Source organism: Chrysoperla carnea, chromosome 5, assembly GCF_905475395.1.
Source record: "Chrysoperla carnea chromosome 5, inChrCarn1.1, whole genome shotgun sequence".
In the NCBI taxonomy this organism is placed as follows: Eukaryota; Metazoa; Arthropoda; class Insecta; order Neuroptera; family Chrysopidae; genus Chrysoperla; species Chrysoperla carnea.
The window spans coordinates 43,809,112-43,832,056 of NC_058341.1; the positions used below are offsets into that span (position 1 = coordinate 43,809,112).

The window sequence follows — 22,945 nt, forward strand, 5'->3', positions numbered from 1 at the left end:
GTTCCTTAATAAACTTTTGTTCTATCTCTAACGGTTTACCAGATCGGTCCTACAAACCCAAGATCCAATTGACCTATGTTACTCAATTACGAACTCAAACTCACTTTTTACGCCCTGAGCACGCTATAAAAATTTCAGCTTTTCATTTTTGAGTTATCGTGATAATTAGGTGATTATATGAACAACTTTTACAATAGTTTGTTCGTATTATCAATATTTCTAAGCGTTACAAACTTAGGACTAAAATTAGTATACCTTGATATGTTTTTCAATAAAACAGTTTCATATTAGTCAAACTTACAGTATAAATTTATAAAATACCTTAATTTTTTCCAGAAAGTACAAAAATCGGATTAATTTAACGATTTGTTGAGTAGTTTTGGGATATGCCCTAAAATCCTGTACGAAATTTGTTTTTTGGGTTTTTACCTGACTGTATTATGTAATAATGCTTGAAACTGCAAGTTATTTGCTAATTACCTACTTAAAACAGTTGACTTCCCATCGATTATCCTCTCTGGATTACGCTACAAAAAAAAATTGAGGTTCTATTTTCCAGAAGTGTAATTATGATTGATTAAAATCTTATCAAATTATCGGATCGATATTATAAATATAAAGTCAGTAATATAGTAATAATATATTTATTAAAAATATCTGTATAATAAAAAATACCGCTTTTATAATTATTTGTACTTATTTTTATCGTAAATATATCATATTATTTTAAGTTTTATTAGACAATATTTTATTTATATTTCTTATATTCGCGAAAAACTAGCATGAATTAAATGAATGTACATTTAAATTTATATCTTTTTTTAATTATTTTATTCCAATTTTTTATCGGTTTTTTTCTTACGCAGTATTGTTCTTTTTCCTAAAAAAAATCAAAATGGCATTAGGAATTGAGGATTTAGAATGAATCTTAAATTAAATAAAAAACATATTTTATTTTCAATTTTATTACAACTATACATATTTTTTATTTGCGGGATTCGTTTGCATATTTTTTTTAATTTAAAATTTCAAAAACACTTGTCACATAAATTATAAACACAATTTTTTTTAATAATTTGTGATATACGTTCTGACAACTTTTGAGAAACTACTTAATACTCCCGAGTGCGTATAAATTAAAAAATATAATAAATTTTCCACCTTCGATTTCAATGTAACTTTTGTTTAATTAAATATCATCATTGGATAAATAACGGAGTTGGGTTGTTTATAGCAAATAATTTTAATAAATGCACTCGGGTCAGGATATAAGCATCACAAATACAATGAGTTACATAATAGAAGCAGTTGATTAATTTTTTATTCCAAGTAAAAACTAGATGATCTCCGATGAGGAAGTATTTCTGTTATTACATCTGCTTAGGGTCATTTTTATATACTTTGCTGACCCACAAGTAATTTAGATTTAAGCAACTCTATTGATAAATGATAAGTGGCCTGGTAGTCTAAATTGGAACAACTGAAAAGGCCCACTTTCAGTTCTAATTAGTATGAATTATTATCTCCAGATTGAAAGGTTTATCTGCTTTGAATATTTTTATTGGCCTATAAAAATGGTAAGTACAAGTATTGTCATTTGGTAGTCTAAATTGGAACTACTGAGACGGGTCCACTTCCTTTTTTAATAAGTACGAATTACTATCGTAAGTTGGCGGAATTGCCACTCCTAATTATCAATAATAGACTTCGTATGTTATAGAAATAAATGAGCTATTAAAACAAATTAAAAAAGCTACTACTTTTTGAAGAACAAACAAACAATTTTAAAATGTGTAAAAAGTAATCTTTTCTGAATGTAACTCATTTGTATTCAAAAGGGGAGTTTGCACATCAAAAAATGCAATTTTGCGATTTAAAACCGTATTGAAATCGAGATAGTAGGACAACAATGATCCAAATAAACCAGGTAGATAAACTTATTTTAAAACTAAAACAAAGCTTCAAGTTTTAATATCAAACTTGGTCTCGTGAAATACTAGATTTTAGATTATTATGCATGTTATTGATGTGTAATTACCCACTTCTAAAATATTTATTGGATTGGTTGCACCAACTGAACTTTGCTTTGTTTACCAATTTATTGTAGGAAAATAATATTGAATTACGTTAAATATTATGTACAAATAAAAATCGATGAATATAAATACTTTTAGTTGATATGTTCACATTAAGAGAGGGGGATAATGGTTTTTTAAAAATTACTTTTTTTTTTGTCAATTTACATTATATTAATTAATTAATAATAAATTATTATTTTCAGTAACACATTTAGCAAAAAATTTAATTATTTATATATAAAATAAATTTTTTAAATATTTTTAACAATATAAAAGTTGCAAACAAATAACAAATATGTAAAGGTTTTTTTTCTTTAGTTTATAAAAATTATAGGTTTGTTTTGTTTTTTTTTTTTTGTTCAAGTTATTTAGGTGGTGATTTCATGATCACTCGAGTGTTAACTTCTCTTACTTGATTACTCAAATCTTAAAAAGCTAATTATCACAAATGCACGATTTTAATTTTAAAAGTTTTTTTTTTATTCATTTTGTCTGAATTACTGTCCTTTTGCAGTTAAATATTGTGAATGATAATACATAAGCGCGCAACGTCTGTATTTTTTGTCTAATCGCAGAGAAAATAAACTATTTCACTGTGAAAATCAACTCTAATGAAACTAGATAGACTAAAGACAATAGCAAGAACGTGTATAATAAGGACATAAAACTCCTATGCCGAGCTATAAGCGCCCGTGGCTGAATTTAAGGTGCCTATCTGGACGAGGTCAAGTAATCGGTCGCTATGTACTTTGTACTGCGCCTCAGACTGTCTAAGATGTTTTCAATCACTTTCAATTGATTGAAAAGACAAAAAATTGAAAACAAAAGACAGCTTTATGCGCAGTACAAAGTAGACTAGACCTCGCCCAGATAGGCGCGCCATTTTTTCTGCTACCTTCTCTACTCGAGTTTTATGATCTACATATGTTCTTGGCCAATAGATTCTCATCAAAAGAAACAGATTTCAAATTTTTTTGTTAATTTCCTTTTTTTCTGTCGAAAATTACAGATAATTATTTTTTTTAGTAGTTTAAAACTTGTGCCAGGTGGTGACGAGTGCGAGAAGCACTGTCCTCGAGAAACTATATTGTCTATAGCAATGTATGTTTACGCTGAATTCTCACAGGCATGTGAAAGGAAGCATGCAAGAGAACAGACTAGCAAAACTTGCAGTAGAAAAGGATCCAAGTGAGATTTTTGACATTTTACTAATGAAATTATAGGAACGGTCCGATTGTGTCTACTGAATCATAACAAAAAAAACTAGCCTGAAGTGTTACTGGAAATTTTGCTGTCGAAATCATAATAGAGAATTAAAAATTACAATTTCTGTGGTAAGTACGATGTGGAAGAAGGCGCGATAAAACATCTTTATCAATGTCTGGCCTTGGAAAATGTAACGAACTTTGTAGAGGAGTGAGTGTCACGCCAAAACTACTGATAGAAGACGCATAAAGTTTTAAATCGTACAAACATAAATTTCAACAAAATCATTCACAATAAATAAATTTTAAACTGCAGATTTTAAAACATTTTACTATTACAATCTGTAATTTGTAAGAGCATACATTTCAAGTAAGACAAACCAGAGAACCATTTTAAATTTTAAAGAAATTTTTTTTTACACACAATACACATAGCTTTCACATTTCATTTCAATAATATATACTAGCAATTAGCGAGCGACTCAATTCCAAATATGTGCGTACAATGAAAAAAAGGCACCATTTATTTAAATAATGATCAGTTCAATATTTTTTTTCGTTACTTATAATAAAATTGATATTCGATTATCAAATGCTGTTTTTCAATTGTTTTGGCTTTGTATCTTATTGTTAGGCTTATATTACAACATTTTCATTTATAGAAGACAATAAATACAATAATAACAAAGCTATTTACAAACATTTGTTTTTAGTTTATTTAACAAAATAAAACATAAATTTAAAATTTGTATTTAAGCTGAGGACACCCAAGACGATTTTAAAACGTCCATAACAACTTACACAGTGAGTTATACAAAAATTATTTTTGGGGAACTTTTTCTGAATCGATCTTTTAATGAAAATGTTCAGGTTAAATACAAGTAAAGAAAACGAGTATGAAAATCTTGTTAGAGTAAAAATCAGATAATTTAACAATGGCTAACAACATTTCCCTCTCAAATATCCAGTGAATGCTGGAAATATAAAAATTTTTTATCACGTCCAAAACGAAAATTATATAAACAGAATGAATCATAGGGAACTTGGACTAGAAACATCAAATCAGAACATTACATTTCTTCAGTAACTACAAATTATAATTGTTCCTAGTCAAACTTCTATGTGATTCAATTTATTTATTAATATTTCAAAGAAAATTGGCAATTGGTTGAACTGGATTCTGACGTGTCCTCTCCATTAAAATGAAAAACCGTACTACCGAACAAATTTTGCTGTACATATCCATTAAACCAACAAGAAAAATACTACGTACAATGTAATAAAATTGTCGAATAATTAAATTTATTACAAATTTTTAAAATATTACTATTTTCCTATTATTCGATATTAGTTTAATTTATTCGAAATAATTTGAAATTTTGGGGAATAATACGAGTCGATTGTATGGCTTCGATTACATTTTGAAATGAAATTTCTTAATTTTTTATCATCGAAAATAAAATATCTAAGATAATGAATATAATTTAAGGTGATATTTTATAGAAAGAAAGTATAATTACTGAATATTGTGTTAATTCGTAATAAAAAAATTTGAAATAGAGAAATAAGAGACCGAAATTTCATTTAATTAATCTCAAACTGTTTCAACTGATCTGTTTTCTATTAATTCTCATTTTTCCGAGGAATTAATTGCCTATCCCATAAAAAGAAATTTCACTTCAATAAATCGTTAAAATTATCTTACAATAATTTCATTTATTTAATATAATAATATTTAATCAATTTTTCGTTCTATTGTCATGATTTGTAAATAATTTTTAATTTTTTTTTGTACACTACTATATTACGGTTAATTATTAACGCATTATTTTAAAAAAAAATAATTATACTAGAATCAAATCAATGAATTCATCTTTGAAAATTTCAAAGTGCGTTTTCGAACTTTTAATTTTAATTAATATAAGTTATTTTAAAGCAAAATTAAAAGTTCAAACCAGTAAAATTGAGCTGTGTGTTTTTAAAACGCAGTTTGTTTTTTTCAAGGTTGGCCTCTGTTAGTTGATTCTGGTTTTGTAGGTAAAACAGTAACAATGACTTTGATCTTTTTAAAATTTTCAAATTATAATCATTTCGCTAAAATTACACGAAAGATAGAAAATAATTATATAGCTAAAATATAAGAAGTATACGCTTAAAACGTGATGCTTACTTTCAATTTAAGGCAAAGAAACGGAAGCACTTTGCAACGGTGTCCATAAAAATTAAATAAGGGAAAAAAGCCAGGTATTTGTTACAGGGAACACAATTGTCAAAAAAATATGGACATTGAATTGTGTTCTCGATTTCAAAATTCAAATCCAGGTCAAGCGTTGCATCATAATAATATTTAAACGAATCAAAATATTTTTTAAATATAATTTTAAATAAATACTGTTTTGTATAATAAAATATAAAATTTTCGACTTAATGTTATAAATAATTGTATTTAAAATTTTTCAAAATAGAAACCTAAATTCGTTTAATAAAATTTGTGTCATTGTTACTATTTTTAAATTTATAAATACCTATCTACAACAGAATTTTGATAGACAAATTAAAAAGTTAAGTTATAACTCATTGGTGTATAATTTGTTTTTATAATGAAAACTATCTTAAAATATTTTGAAGCACTCGTTTTAATTTTAAACAATATTGTTTTAATAATGATCTTTTTAAGAATCATTCTGTCTTACGTTATAAAAATTATAATCAAATGACATTTTTCGGTAAAAATATCAAGAAAATTTAGTAATATTGTCAACTATTAAATTTTTTTAGATCGGTACCATAAATAAATAACTTTAAAACAAGCTTAATTTAATTTTGATATGGATAGCATACTCCAAAACAGCTTTTACTAATTTATCACTTACAGTTTCTTCAATCTTTGCTTTTTCATTATCGCTGGACTAAATACAGATTTTTCCGACCCAAATCGATTTATCGGACTTTTTAATTATCACTTTGAAAGTAATATTGATATGGGTTTTGCGTTTGTTAACCGATTGATCAATCTACTAACTTTTAACTATATCCAAAAATGCTAAATCCGACAAACTCAACGTTTCTAATTTCATTTTTAAAGGTTTAAAGCACAAGAGTGATATGGAGTGTTGGTCCCATGTATGCGAATTGCGAAATCTCTGCGATGCTCAATCGCGGTTTTAAATAATTGAATAGATTAACGAGTTAATTATACAAAGTGGTGAACTGAACATTTTGTTCAAAAATCCTTATAATTTTCGAGATGTTTGAAACAAAGAGAGCATTTTATTTTTGCGCCACCATGTATCAATATTTTCCTATGTTGGAGAGCCTAATATTGTTTTAAAAATATTTATATACGGTCGCAACTATTAATCGATTTTTGAGCTAATACTTGAAATAATATTTTTTCAATTTTTAAAATAATACTCAATTTGACTATTCATAAATTTTCATAATTGATTTAAGCAGTATCCATAAAAACGCTGTACATAAGTAGATTATTAAAATATTTAGAAATTTGTACCATGAATACTAAATTTTTTGATAATTTTTTTGTATTAAAATAACTTTTATTAATTATAGTCCTGGAGCTAACTGTCTAAATGACGAAATTAATTAGGTTAGATTAGGTAGGAGTGGCTGTCCTGGGTAATGAAATTTTTGCAAAGTATTCTGCCAATTTGACTTTATTTCGGATCTATTGATGAAAATCTTATCTTTCTAGCATGGAGAGAACAGGAAAACGTGATATGTTTTTCGATTTTTCTAGTAAATTTCAAGCAATTCCGCGTCAAATGCAAAAGAGCATCTTTTTTTCATGTCTAGAAGTCCCTCAGAATTTGTATAGATAATTCATTGTATCAGTGAGGGAGCTTCACTTGAGAGCTATATTTAGATTAGAAATTAGTTTAAAACAATAAAATGAAAATACTTGTATATTGTCAAATTAATATAATTCAAATTAAAATACTTCCAGGAAGCTCCTTTTTTAGTAATAATTTTTTCACTATTTGTCTGAGAAGAATCCAAAATTTTTAAGAAAACCATAAAAATATTAAAATCCTTGTACAGAATTATGCCATCTTTCGTGTTTCTGAATTTGTCGTTTATGTTCTAGCTCCACGTTCGATTGATTTTTTACTTACGAGGTGCTACAAAGGCTCAAATTATTTAATTAACGGTTTGTTTCAATGGGAATACTTTGATAGATTTTTAATTTTCGTTTAGACAGCCAGCTTTTAGACTTTTTTTTTACTTAAAATTGAATTGAAAATAAAAATTTTATAATACAAAAAGAAAAAAAAAACCGCACGGCCTTTATATATAACTTTTAAATCACAATCTACATAAAAATTGTTAGAAATTAGTTAATACTTGAAAAATAATATAAATAGGTTATTTTCTAACTTAAAATATACAATTATTTAAAAAATAAATAAAAAGTTCGATTAAAAAAAACCATTGTGTTCACACTAATCACACTTTGTTTTTGGGTACTTTGGATCAATTGTATAAAAGTAAAAAAAAAATCATAATTAAAATTCCGTTGATAATTACACTAGGAATATATTTTATATATGAGGTACCCAGCGTTATCGGACTTAACTTTCATATTTTCTTTTAAAGAACTAGTTTTTGGATATTTTCAGTATTATTTCTCACGAAATAAACAATTATTTGGATTTCAGGTAAAAGACCGCGTATCACTGTATATGGAAAATGGCTTTCGATCAAATTTCACCAGAATTTGAGAAAATATTCTTATCATTCTGAACAACAATATCTCAATGGGTATTTTCGAGGTATAACCTGTCAAAGTTCCTGATTTTCATTTAATTTCAAGAGGTGCTATGTCATACGCAATCGCATAATTTACGCCTGAAATGATGACAATAATGATTTGTTTCTCAGAATATCTCCGATTACAGAATATAATTTTTCCGATTACATATAATAAAGCATCTCTTTAAATTCAATGAAAATCGAGAACTTTGACATGGAATATCTCAAAAACGGCATGTTAGCGAGTTTTGTGCCCATTGAAACATTTGTTCCGATTGACAAGAAGAATATTTTCATCAATTCTGATGACATTTAACCGAATACCTTGGATTAACAAAATCGCTTCGGATTACTGATAGATCGATCTCTCAACTCGAAAAATGGTCGTTTCCTACGATTTATTACAACATTTTATTTTAAATTATTGGATTCATGGAAACAACAATTCTAGCCAAGTTCAATTCATAATGGCGTTGGCTTTAGTGAACGCCTGGTATTTTTAAGTGAGATTAAACGAAGCGCTTAAATTCAAGATAAAATTTTATCGGATTAATAGAATTATTGTTTTGAGAAATTCCAAAAATTTGATCTACGTGATGGTCTTCAATAGCCATTATTCAACCTTCGGGGATGATTTCTATTTATCTTGAATTACATACAATTATAAAATTCCAACGGTAATTTTTATATTAGATAAAATATTCCTCTTTAGAGAAATAAAATTTTTTAATTAAATATACCCAAAATGTGCAAAAAAAATTCTAATTAACGATGAAGTTATCTAAATTTAGATTTCTATTTAGAATTTTCTTTGGTATTATGAACACAAAAAATAAAATTTGAAGAATTTTTCGTTAAGTAGTTGTCAATAAAGGTATTTTCAATAAATATTACGTTTTTCAAACTAAAAAAATGAAACAAAAAAAAAAACGATTTCTAAATAAAAATAACCCTTATTATCTTTGGATAAAATTGGAAAAATTCTTCAATATTAAAATCAATAAGAGCAAATCTATTATGTCCTATTCCTAATCTGTTTATTTTGTGAGTTAGTATAAAGACTAGACCTCATCAGATGCGAGGTTATCAGTTGGGGTTACAACAACTCCTAAACCATCACCTATTGGTCCTTCGTCTTCGACAGTTGGATGTGTTGGCTCTGATGGTGGTACAGGAGATGTTTTACTAATTGCTACTTGAGCTTCTAATGCCCGAATTCTATTTTCATGTTTCACAATCATGGCTTTTAGTTTACGAATTTCGTCAGCAAATTCTTGTAAAGTTTTATCCTGTAAAATTTTATTATTACATCAATCATCTAAACAAAATTTCTTTTAAAAGAGTCAGTTAATGGGAATTACAATTCTTCTTTTATTAAATTATTTTAATATAAAAGATCTCGAACATTTTGATAGCAAAATAGCTCTCCGTCAAATTATATAAACAAACTTTGATGGAAAGTCATATGGCTATAAAAAACATGCGAAGTCTTTTGTAATAGAATTCAATTGTTTAGACTACAAGTGCGGATCCATCCATATGGACACGATGGGCCTGCTCATTGAAATCCCCACGTTCAGTTCAGAGGGCAAACGTCTAATTATCAGGCGAAATCGACAGAAGAGGATTTTTTTTTAAATGAATGCATTAAATCGAATATGAGTTTATACCCCGGATCTCACTTGACCGATTGTCAGGTGGCTGTGTCCATAACTTTGAGGGCTGGATCCGCGCTTGCTACACTAAAGATTTAAACAATATAAGACTACTTACAGGTACATCTTGAGTGACAGCACCAGCTGATTTGCCTCCTTTTGAAGGTGCTTTTTTATCTAATAAATTTGAACGAGGTCTCACACTTGTTGGTGCTTTATTTCCTACAGACGGTTTATAACCGTCTCGTAAACTAATTAAAATAGGTTCAGCGTCTTCACCGCCCACCCATGCTTCAGCAGTTAATGAAAAATCCTCACCAATTGTATCAGGATATAAATCCTCCTGAAATAGTTCTGATTTTCTAGGCACAGTCATTGATATCACCTGACACAAACCAGAATTATTAAGTCGATAAAATCGTGCAATTTCGCATGCGGTTACATCACATCCACGTTTTGGCATCATACCAATACCACGTTGTGGATCCGGTGTTTGAAATGTATTGATATAATGAACGAAAGGTGGTTCGGCAGTGATTTCAAAATAACGTATAACCGAATCACCTTTACCACATAAATATACCAAATTTGTATCCGGATCATACAATGGGAACATGACTCCGTTACTTGTATCTAATTCGACCATGACAATTGGTTCGGATAAGGCATCTGGGGTACGTAATGAATATTGTCTTTCAGACATTTTAGAAAAACCTGTCGTAAATACTAAACCATGTCGTAAAAATATTGCACGAGTTGCTTTTGAACCTTCATGGGCGACCGCATCACTTTCTACAATACCCGTTCGTGGATCGATTAATCGAATTTTTTTATCTTTACATGTCGTTAATAATTTTGAACCATCCCAATTCCAACAGGCACTATAAACAATATCTGGATGACAATCTATATTTATCATAATTTCTCCTGTTGCTACATTCCATATTAAACATTTATTATCTGATCCGGCGGTTAGGAGCACATTTTGAGCTGTTGGGTGCCATAATACAAGACCAACACGTCGTTGATGATACACTAAGTCCACAATTGGTTCTGTTAGCGTTTTAATTAAGCCTCCGTCAGGAATATGCCATACTTTTACTACGCAATCTTCTGAACCTGATGCAATTACGTTATCGTTATGGGGACACCAAGCTATATCCAAAACAGGACCTTTGTGGCCGCCTACCAGAGGATGATCTGCTGCTATTCGTCCCACCTGAGTAACAAAATTTTCAAATATTAATAATATGCTCGAGTAACAAATTTCTTGCACTTATAGGTGCTTAATTATTTAATTTTTTTAATACTCTGTATATAAATGAGGATATATTACAAAACTTCAATAAACTGAATTCTTTCAAATCTTATAAAAAAGATCCTTTCAAATTGATATTTAAATAAAATTTTACGCCAACATAAATATAGTAAAACTTATACAAACATAAGTATGTGTTCCTCGTATATATATATATATATATATATTTTTAAATATCGATTTTCCGAAAATGCAAAAGATTGGGAACAATCAAAATATATAAATCGGTAGAAAATTTTATGCTTAACAACTCTTATTCAAAGTATTTTTCCCTTAAATGCATAGTTTTTAAGAAAAATTTAAAAAAAAAAAAAACACCAAAAACACGGAAAATAATAAAATTAAATTTTCGACTAATGAGATTGAAAGAATTTTTTAGCTATACATATTTTTTTCTAATAACTAAAACGTTGTCAAAAGTGTGATCATACTGGAACACCATGTTTAGAGGTAAAAATGATATATGTATAATATTACAAATCTTATCATTAATACGGAAACCACAAATGATAATATTAATTTAATTTCGCTATAAAGTATTTGTGTTAAGACCATGAAACAATGTTTACACATATAAACCTGAAAGGTTTTGGATCATGTGCTTCGAAATTTTTTATATTATGGAATTAAATAGAATTTGGGTGGAGCGGTAATCAATTCTCAATTTTAATGATTTATGTAGCTATAAAAGTATTGCAAAATTATGAACACGACTTTAAATGATATATGAAACAACTTCGAAAACACATTTATAATTTTTATGAAATTGATACATATCAATATAATAATGTTTTTTTTTTATAAGCGAATCAAATTAATCAAGACTGTGTCATAAACGATTTATGGTTCCGCAGCCATTACATTAAGGACAGATGATTTTGAGATTTTGAAAAGTTCATAAATGTAATTTATTTGCATTAATTTTCAGCTTTGAAAATAACCTTTTTGGAGTTTTTCGAAACATTAAAACTGTTAATAACTCAAAAACGGTGAACTTTATGAAACAATCCCAAGGAGCCTTTTTGACGTAAAATTACCCAAAAAACCTTAGGTAGCTTTATTTAAAAAATTGACATTCGACTGTTTCTGTGGAGGGGAAAGTATATACAAAAATTGGACCGTTAATCAATTGACAAAATGTGATCCTCACTCAATTCTATGTAGCCCCTGAATTGTTATCATGTTGATAATAAGAAAAACTTTAGACAATAACATAAAATTGCCGTTAAAAACCTCTCTATATAATATAAGAAATCATCTCATAATGACAAAGTTATCAATTACTGTATTTCATAAGAAAAGCGCACCATGTCATAAAAAGTAAATTTTCCAAATACTTTAGAAATTTAGTATTTCAATTCCTTTCGTTTAATACTATTCAACTTTTTCGACGAAATATTTCACCGATTTCGTTTTAAAAAACTTTTTTTTTTTACAATTTTGAAATAATATCCATTTAATGCAAATTCATATGGCCGTTCATTCGTTGCTAGCTCCCTTACATTTTGGTCTAACGACAAAATAGTTATACCACTAAAGGATTAAGTCACGCTTAAAACGATGGTGTTTTTAACTCATTTTTGAAAGAAATAGACATAGTGTTCTCTTATTCGGGAAACTTTTAAATATTTCAAAAAGATTCAACTGAAAAATAGGCAAAGTTTTTAAAAAACTATCGTCAACGGTGCAAAATCCAAACTAAATTTTCTAGTAATCGCTAAAAACCGCGTTTATCAAAATTAATGAACAATTAATATAATTATCAGAAAATAAATGCTTTGCATGAAATTGTATGAAAATTATGCAAAATTAAGAAATTATAATTTTGTTGAATGGGAGTTTTGTGTATATGATATATATTGTTAAATTACCTATTTCAAATGAAAATATTTTAAAATATCAAAATGAATTGCGAATTCATCACATTTAAATATTTCCAAAATAATAAACACAGTCAGTGAATATATTTTATTATTCATATTATATACAACGCTCACAGAGTGAGGCACAGTGGTGTGCGATTTTTGAAACGATGTAAAAAGAAATCTCGTTACACTTCCAAACGCGTTGGCCGATCTTGATGATTCACACGTCAATCGATTAGTATTAATTTTGCGAGTGTCACTGAAGAAATGGCACTAATGAAAATTTAATATGGGGATCATCAGACGCCATATTGTGAAAAAAAAAGTAATTCGACGCACCATGTTATGTGGGATATCATTGAATAACTATTAAATAGACAAATCGATTGACGTAAGAATCATTAAAATCGGCTCCCACGTTTGGTTTGTAGTTTCAATCAAATCCATTCAGTAGATTTGCGTGAAAGCGTCACAAACCAAACGGGTTTCCTCAAAATGTAGTTTTACAAAACGTTTCTCACGATTCTGAAAAAAGTATTTGACCTATCGATTTGAGGAAGTACGAGCACCAAGGCAAGTTTAGACTTGTGGTTGAAATTATTTTCAACTTTGATGATGAATTTTGTTATAACTTTATGAATGTAGACGAAAAATAAGAATAAAATATCTGCTTTGGTTTTCGCAATATCGAAAGCTAAATAATTAAACAAAATTTTCAATTTCTGATATTTTGAAAATTGTTCCATAAATCATAATCGAGCGCCGGAGCAATTTTGGATAAAAGGCTTGGTTTAGGCTTCACATTAAAAATCAAGTCTTTTATCTAAAATTGCTCTGGCGCTCGTACATCTTTAAATCTTTGTACAACTTGTTTAAAAAAATTAAAACCAGTCTTCAATTATCCAAAAAATCTGTCAAAAAAATAAATTATTTTATTTTATTGACATTTTTATATCACTTTTTGGCTAAAAACCAGTTGTTTCACAAAAATATGTGCAATTTTTTAAAAGTTATGACTGATTTTGACATTTAAGGACTAGAAGACGATATTACTATAAAAATTTAATTTGGGTTTTTTGTTTCTGATCACTGAAAGCGATACTAGAGTGGAAAACGATTTGCAAACCATTTTTAGAACTATTGTTTTCAAATTTATTTTTACATCGTTTTCATAATCGCACCCTTCTCTGCTCCACCCTGTATATCTTATACACAACACATACTATCAACTGGAAATTATAAATAATCTTGGCTAAGTGACAACGAATTAAATTTAGCACTCATACTCACTTTGAAATGAATATCAAAACAGTTACAAATCCTCAATCCTACACACATAAGTGCTTTTTACGAAAAAAAAAAATTCGCTTTTTTTTTCAATCGAAAAAACATGGTTTTTGCTTAAGCCGGTGATCATTCTTTTGCCAATTGAATCGATTCGAAATATGGGTTTAGTTCATGAATACTCAATAGAATGGTGTAGGTAACAAGAAATTTAATAAGATAGTTAATTATTCAAACACTCAGTTTATATCGAGATCTATTATTGATCTTATAAAAAATATTTTATTTATTATATTTTTTATAAATATTATCAATGTTTGTGTTTCATTTATTAGTCTTTTATATTTCAAAGACGAACATTTTTTATATTTTGAACTTTTCTTCTTGTTCTACTGTCTTAAACTTCTGCTTTTTTTCTTGAATTACTGCCCACCGAGAGACAGAGAGATTTAGGTCCATTATTTTTTAGCTTCCTTGTCAATTATTTCGGATGAAAATTTTTAGAAAAATAATTTAAAAAATAATTTCCTTCGAATTTAGTACATAATTCAAACAACAATCAAAATTAGAAAACTTCGAAATACATAACAGCCGTATATTAATCAAGGAAATAAAACCGAAAAAACAGTCAGTGAGATTTAAAAAGGCCTGCGATAACGCCCCGCCGACCATGGCTGTAGTCATCATTTTCCTTTCCATAATTAATGATGTTCACAGATCAGGTTTTTTCTATCAATGAAATAATTGGTGTATTTTCCAAATTAGGTTATTGCGTAACACCCTGTATAATTTCACCCAATTTCAGTGATATTTTGTAAAAATGAACTTTGTATATACAACAATTAAATATAAATTTTACGATTATTTGCTATTTTCACAACAATGCACTGCATTTCAAAATAATAAGTTTGGGAGCAATGCCAAAAACGCTTTATTAAAATTACAATATTAATTTATCACATTTGAGTGTTGACCAAGTTGTAAGTCAATTATTTTAATTATAATACTATCTACCCACATATTATAGAATAAATTTTAATGATGTGGGTGGCTCTATAAATAATTATTACATTAGGTTTTAAAAAAATACATCAAATACAAACAAACTATTGATAAAACTTTGATTTATTCATCGGTATTTGTCTAATTAACAAATAAATAGTGATAAGGAGAAAAAATCGATAATTTACAACATAATTGAAATTGCTCGCGGTTTCACACACGGAGTTTTATGAAAATATCAATAATTATATACCGAGTGTTTCGTGCAGTCTGGAATGAAATGCAATTAAGACATATGCTGAGAGGTGTCCGGATCTGTAACACGAAAGGTTACAGTGGGGCCCATATCGACATTTTCTCAAACAGTCAAGCATATCTTCGGGACCTTGAGGAGTTAAGATTCCAGTCAAGGATATACCATGAATGCTTCGAGGAACTGAATCGCCTGGTACTGAATAACACAGTCAGGCTGATCTGAGCACCGAGCCACTCTGGCGTTAAAGGGAATGAAGTAGCAGACTCATTGGCACAAGAGGGGTTGTCTCAAAAACACCTTTCATCTGGACCTGTCATTCTCATAGAAAAATGTTCAGAAATCTGCAGCTTTCCAACCATAGAATAACATGTATGTCTGGATCCGTCAATCTTGGGAGCAATTCCGGCAGAGAAGCTGTGAGCTTTCTGCATAGCGTCTAGCCTCGGAAAGGTAGGGCGTGAAAGGGATAAAAAATGGAATATTTTGAAATATACCCAAGTGAGATATCAAATAAAAGAGCATGGCGTCAGCTCAACCTTTCCGAAAATCAGTTCAGCCTTTTAAAAGGTTTGAACTCTTTTATCGGAGGTTTACCAATTTTCATAAAATTTACTAGATCCTTCTCATGTATTTCTATGCAACCACAATGCCACACAGTGAAACGTGGCAGGGTACAACTACATATTTCATAAATTTAAAGTGAGTTTGTTTGGATTCATAATAAAGGCTATTTCAAGTGTTATGGAAGGGAATAAATGAGAGCAAGGGGAGAGAAATTTCCCAGCGAAGCGGGTGGAATCATGCTAGTATAAAATAGAAAAGAAGAAAAAAAAATACTTATGGATGTCGCATATTATTAAATAATGAATATATAAACTTGTTAGCAAACGCTTAAATAATTTTATAAATATGTATTTCCAAAAAAAATCCTTCGGCAGCATGTTATTAAATTCGCCAGTGCCCTCAATGGGTTTTTTAATGAAATGTTTGAATATCCAAAAGGTACAAAGTTAAACACAGCAATTTCAGACCTTCCCTTATAATAATACAATTTTTCAATTTCTAGCAATTAAATTTAAAAGGTAAGCTTAAAAGCAATGCTTACTTTAGCGGAATTAATTTAAAAGACTATCCGCCCAAATTTAAGATGCATGAAAACCATACAATATCAAAGACCTATAACATTATCTAAAGTCTAAACAAAACTTTGATAGCTAAATAACTAAAATCGATTTGTAATAAAACAAGTATAAAATGATCGTATCCAGAGATGAGAAAGAAGTAGCAATATTCCCCTAATAAGAAAATCAACTGTTGCTAAATAATTAATAGTTAATGACTCTCGGTACCTTGTCAAAAAAGCAGAAATAGATTAATGAATAGGCAACGAAATAAACTAAAAATTTAGAGCATGAGATAAAATTATAACAAAAAAAAATCATGTAAATAGTTTACATTGACCTCTTCAAAAAATTTTCTGAATCCGTTAATTGATAAACCGATTATCAAAATTTCATTTAATATTACTTAAGGTGGTACGGGAAGTGTATTTGATAAACAATAGGGAATATTCATGAAATTTATATTTGATTCAAATATTTTTCTTCCGTAACTTTAATGACTGAACATTTCAACTAAATCATTATTTTAGTAATTTTTATTTTTTTAATTACTTAAAATTAATTAATAAAAGTACAAATTCAGTGAGGGCATTTAAAAATTTCTAAAACGAAATTATACTATTCTACGGCTTTTTATTAGAAAACTTAATAATAGCGAGTGTAAATTCTGTGTTGTAAATTCATTTTTTTTAAGTGTAAATTATACATTAAACTGTCACCAATTGACAGATCACGTACTTATACGTCATCAACAGAGATCGCCAAAAAACTGCGTTTAAATATCTCAAAATTATAATATATTTTAAATCTTCTTTTACACTTAAATATAGCATTTTTAAACAGTATTTATATTTTTTACTTTGTTATAACGGTGTGAACAATGAATTAAAAATATAAAAAAATACATGAATATTCTCTATTTTTCGTAAGCGCAAGTAGAGGTGGTATATTCATGTAATGAGTGACTAAATTTTTAATAAGGTTGAAGCCCTCTATAGACACCAAGATCTTCATCAGACGTTTACTTAATAAAAACAAATAAAAAAACTAACCTGTTTATGAGGTAAAACAATAAATGCTCCACCGCCAGCACTTTCAACAATAATCGCAAGAAACTTTGGATTGACGGCACAAAATGTTGAATCCCACGAACTTTTACTAACTCGTATATTATCATAACATTGCTCTCTTTTTAATGCTTGTCCATAAACATGACGGAATTTAGAACTGCGAACCACTCGAAACGACATCTTAAAATATTAACAAAAAAAAAGGATATCAGTTATTTTTCGCAATAAAATTGTTCAATATTGAGAAGTTAGTTTGTGTATGTCGTTTGGACCATTTTTAATCACAGATCATAATTATACAATTTACTGTTTCCGTACTGAAAGATATCTGAAAAAGTGGTTTACTTACAGAATTAATTTCCATCGCGATAAATTGCGGTTAAATAAGGAAAAAATAATTTAAAATGACATTTCAAATGTTATAAATTGAATTGAAATTTGGAAAGTAAAAATAAGAATTCAAAATAAACAATTAAATTGTAGATTTAACTTTTTTTTTTAATTTCACACATCAAAATAAAAGTGACACTTCCAAATAAAGAAATTTAATTCAAAATATTGATATTTCCATTGAAACTTTATCCGAATGTAAACAGAAGGAAGAAAACAGATTTTTAAAGTTTTCTTAAAAAGAATCAAAATAAAGAGAGTAATTGTTAAACTATTAGATGTACCTCCTTTAATTTAAGGTTTTTATTAATTATAATATACAATAAATTAATTAAATTTTTAACCTCTTTATGTTCATGCCTTCTTTATTAAAGAACATAAACTTTCAATTTATTAGTAAATGTTAGAACATAACCTAACATATCCATTATTGTATAAATAATTAATAAAAATACATGAAAACTTACTTTAAAATAAATTCAAACACAAAACTTAAATAAATTAAAAATTAAAACATTTGAATTGAAAATAGGACGTGAGATATTAGTTATATCGGAGGTCGTGCGCCAATGCAACAGGCTCGTTTTGCGACGATAGCGAGCGATAGACATGGAAAAACGCCATATTAGGTAATGGATGACGGCCCCATTTGCCACACGGACCTATTAACGATATCTAGATTGGTTTGTTGTAACTATTTACATAATCTGGGAAATACAAAAAAAAAGTTTTTCTTTATTAAAATTACTGGATTTATTTGATATCATTTTTGAATATTATGATATTTACTTAATTTTGAATTCCAGTTTATTTATACAGTTTAAAAACACTTTTATTAAAAAAGCAAAAACTATTATAATCTGTATTTTTTTATTTATATAGTTTCTAATATTATAAAAAAAAGGCGAAAAGAATGTATGGGAAATACATTAAATTATAATAAAAGATTTTATAATTATTTCATTTGTTTGTGTGGTTTGAATGTAACAAAAGAATTGCTACAAGTGATTCAAGAGCACTTCTTACTATTGTTGATCATTAAGTGCGTCGGCCACCAGACCACAATGGTAGCCCAAAAGCTTTAAAAACGTTCTTTAAAGTGAATAACCCAAACAACGTACTATTTATTGGCCTATCTTGTATTTTGCTGATGGCTAGATCTGTTTTTAACACGCTTATATTAGCTACACCTGTTTGTATGTATGTATGTATGTTTGTATGTAACTCTCTAATACCATACCCATGAATAGGACATCATCAGTTATATACATTTATTATACTACCGATAACCAACTATACATATATACTTAGAACAAGCAACAAGCGTGTTTTTCAGTTTTTTAAACTATATTTATTATAACTAGACAGGGTTGCCAGATTGTGTTACTTATCGCAAAATTAGGCTACTTTCGACATGCAAGTGCTAGGAACCTTTTTTTGTGCTGCTTAGCTATTTTTAAGCCTTCATAACAGTTAATATTAAAAAAAGTCTCCATATAGGTGGGTTTTTTAGGTGGGGCTACTTGCTGAATATTTTTCTGGCAACCCTGTAAAGGTGCAGTCCCATATAGTTTTATTTTACTTGTATGTAAGAACCAAACAGTACAGAGACTATATCCTTTACCGATATATTCTCTAAAACAGTAGATTCAATAATAAAGGTTATTGTAATTGTATTGTACTTATTGGTTTACCGTTGCATTTACGCGCGTACCGTGTCTGCTAAACAAACCGATTGATAATAAAAATGTAACTGGACGAAAATGCTCGGAAAACAAAGGAATGGAATAAAGAAAGTGAGATATTAGTTGCGTTTGTAAAACTAGAGCACTCTAGTTTTACTCATCCTTCGTATGATGTTTATACCATGTATATATGAAATATACATAGTATATTAAGTTTAGTCCCAAGTTTGTAACGCTTAAAAATATTGATGCTACGAAAACAATTTGGTATAGGTGTTCATAGAATCACCTAATTAGTTCATTTCCGGTTGTCTGTCTGTCTGTCATCACGATTACTCAAAAACGAAAAGATATATAAAAAGTGAGGTCAAGTTCGTAAATGAGCAACATAGGTCAATTGGGTCTTGAGTCCGTAGAACCCATCGTGTAAACCGTTAGAGATAGAACAAAAGTTTAAATGTAAAAAATATTTATTATAAAAAATAAACAACTTTTCTGTCAAACATTTTTTCGTAAGCATCACAGTCAATTGTTTTTTTTTCAATTGTTTTAATATAGTATGCAATACATATTACAAAACAAGTGAAAACAAACAATTGCTGAGCTAATTGTTGAAATACCATGTATAGAAAGTGTTGAATATCAGTGCTTGCATTATTTTTTTATAAATTATAAGTATTTAAAAAACCTTAACACAATTTTGGCGGCCTTTTCTGATCGAAGTATTTAAAAATAATTTTTGGGTAGAAGAAAAATAAAACAAATCTTATCGAATTTACAATTTTATTTTGATAATAAAAATAACAATTTTTACATACAACAAAACCATAATAAATTTTTTTTTAATTTGTGTTTTTGCCTTTTTTTTGTAGTTTGCAATGAAATTAACTTATTTTGTGCAAAAGTAGCTATTTGTATCAAATACTATTATTATTGCGGGAATGTAATTATTTAATTTATAAAAACATCGAAATATGGGATAGAAATATTATTTAAGTATTTTATTACCAAAACAATTTTACTAGAATAATTTAACAGGTGTCAATTTTAGCTAGAAAATATAGTTTTTTCTTAACTATTCACCTGGCGATTTCAATTTAACTCTATTGGGCGAATTTAAGCTAACCTTTAGCTGAGTAAGCACTGCAACTGCTGACTTATTCCGCTGATTTTATACGTTAATCATATTTTAGGCTAATCAAAAAAGTGTTTACTCAGCCATGAGTTAGGCCTTATAGATTTTCGTATTTTTAATGACAGTAATGATGGAAATAGTATTGAAGTGTAGATAAGTATATATATGGTGCCCCGCGATTAAAAACTTGAAGAGCATGCTCCTCGAACAATTTTAAACCTTTTGTCCAAATCTCAATAGTCAGGGAGTTATGAGCAATATTAAATTTAATAGTAAATACGTAATAGTAGACCGTAAGTGGCTGACAAATACGATGCCGATATTCTACAGAGACATACATTTCATTTAATGCTTGTAGACAGTAGGAATGAAATGGAAATAAAATTAAATTTAATGGAAGTTAAATAATTAAATATTAACTACATAATTGAGTAATTTCATCATTTTAAGCAAAATACTCCTTACTTTTTCCTCGGCCATCTTTTAAATTTATTGACCGTAATTCATATCGTAACTATTGGTATTTTAGCGAAAGTGTGAAAAATTTTTCCAAAATGTCCAAGGAATACGTTCTTAATTTTTATGTATTTATTCGCAGGGCACTCTGTATAGAATCTGAAGAGGGGATAAAGATTTCCCACTATATTTACTCAAGAAAATCTTTTTATTATAAAGAGTTAATTCTGACATAATCTCAATTTATTCAATTCAACAAGTTTGCCATACTTAAAACAGCGGAATCCTGATGTTGCTAATTGTTTCAATTAATTGACATTTTAATCACTAAAAATACACTAAATGTAGCAAATATTATTTGTACATACTGCGTTTTTTCAAAAAATCATTAATACCATTGTTAGTACTAAAATTTTACACACAAATCCATTCTTAAAATCATTCTATCAGAGGTTAATTTGTGAAAATTCACTAGTTTTATTTTTTCTTTAAACTTTTAGAAATTTTATTTATTTTTTAAAATTGTAATTTTTCGCACTACGAAATAATTTGACTAAGGTCTAATCCACATTATCGGTATAGGTAAGACATTGATCACTAAACAAAATATTTGATTGGGGAACGCGATCAGTCTAAAAAATATTACCTTATGCAGTCAGTATATGCAATAATCGTAGTAGCTTTTTGGGATTTACCCTTTAAAAAAATTTTCTAGCTTGAAACGTAGACAATTTAAGGCCAAAAAATAGTTGATAAATGGTAATCATTCAGGACCGATGGTGGATCAAGCCTTATTCTATGTAAGCGTCGAGATTCTATGTAGATAATTTATTAGAAAAACTGTGTCATTGTCAACAATTTCCACAATTTGTTTATATTTTTATAAATATTTTGATATTAAGTACCAGAAAAAATTATAATAAAACTAGATAAATAATTTATAGGCAATCATTTTGAGTACAACAAATTCATTTTTGTTTTATTTAAATTTTTTAACAAATATATTGAGGCACAATATTTCAGTCGTAAGCCTGCTTAAAAGCTTAATTAAATAAAAATTATACATTAACTAAAAAAATAAATTTGTCTTGTTAAGTAAATTCTTTTAAATTCCTAATTTAAGTTTCAATCAAAGATAAAGACATGTTTACTTTCGAGCTAAACGTGAAAATTTAAAAAAAAAAAACAGTACACCTTTAAGTTTTTTTGAGTGCATTCTTTTTGGACGCTTTTACGTTTTAATCGATACTTAGTGAATGGGCCTTTTTAACGAATAGCTTTTTTACTTTGGGCAGTTCTCAAAAATCGATTCAAGTAAAAAAATACTCAAATTCTTTTTTACTTTGCCAAATAGTGTTTGCTCGACAAAGATAGAATATATATGATATTTTTTATTTGAATAATCTTTAACATACTGCCTGAAACAAAAACATAAAGAATACTCAAAAGAAGAGAAATGACTAATTGCTGCAGCCTTAAACTCCTGAGTAGTACATAAATGTATATAAATAAAGCATTTTTGACTCAGAACCTTTTTGATTATCTTCAAGAAACTATAAATGAAGTCTGAATTAGGTTTTTTAATACTTTAAATTTTCTCTACAATTTTCTTTATCTCATTTCTAGAAATTAGACGGTTGTAAACGTAGTCTTTA

General features: G+C 28.2%; 1 protein-coding gene across 1 annotated transcript; it reads right to left on the reverse strand.

Annotated features, from left to right (window-relative positions):
* Positions 1–853: 853 nt before the first annotated feature.
* LOC123301190 (coronin-6-like) lies at positions 854–18,614 on the reverse strand (the record flags this gene model as incomplete). The annotated part of the gene is made up of 5 exons (XM_044883925.1): positions 18,482–18,614; positions 17,607–17,804; positions 9,827–10,927; positions 9,121–9,342; positions 854–880 (listed from the first exon to the last, which is right to left on the reverse strand). Coding segments are annotated over exons 2-5 (1,548 nt in total), but the record flags the coding sequence as incomplete, so codon positions are not given.
* Positions 18,615–22,945: the final 4,331 nt, after the last annotated feature.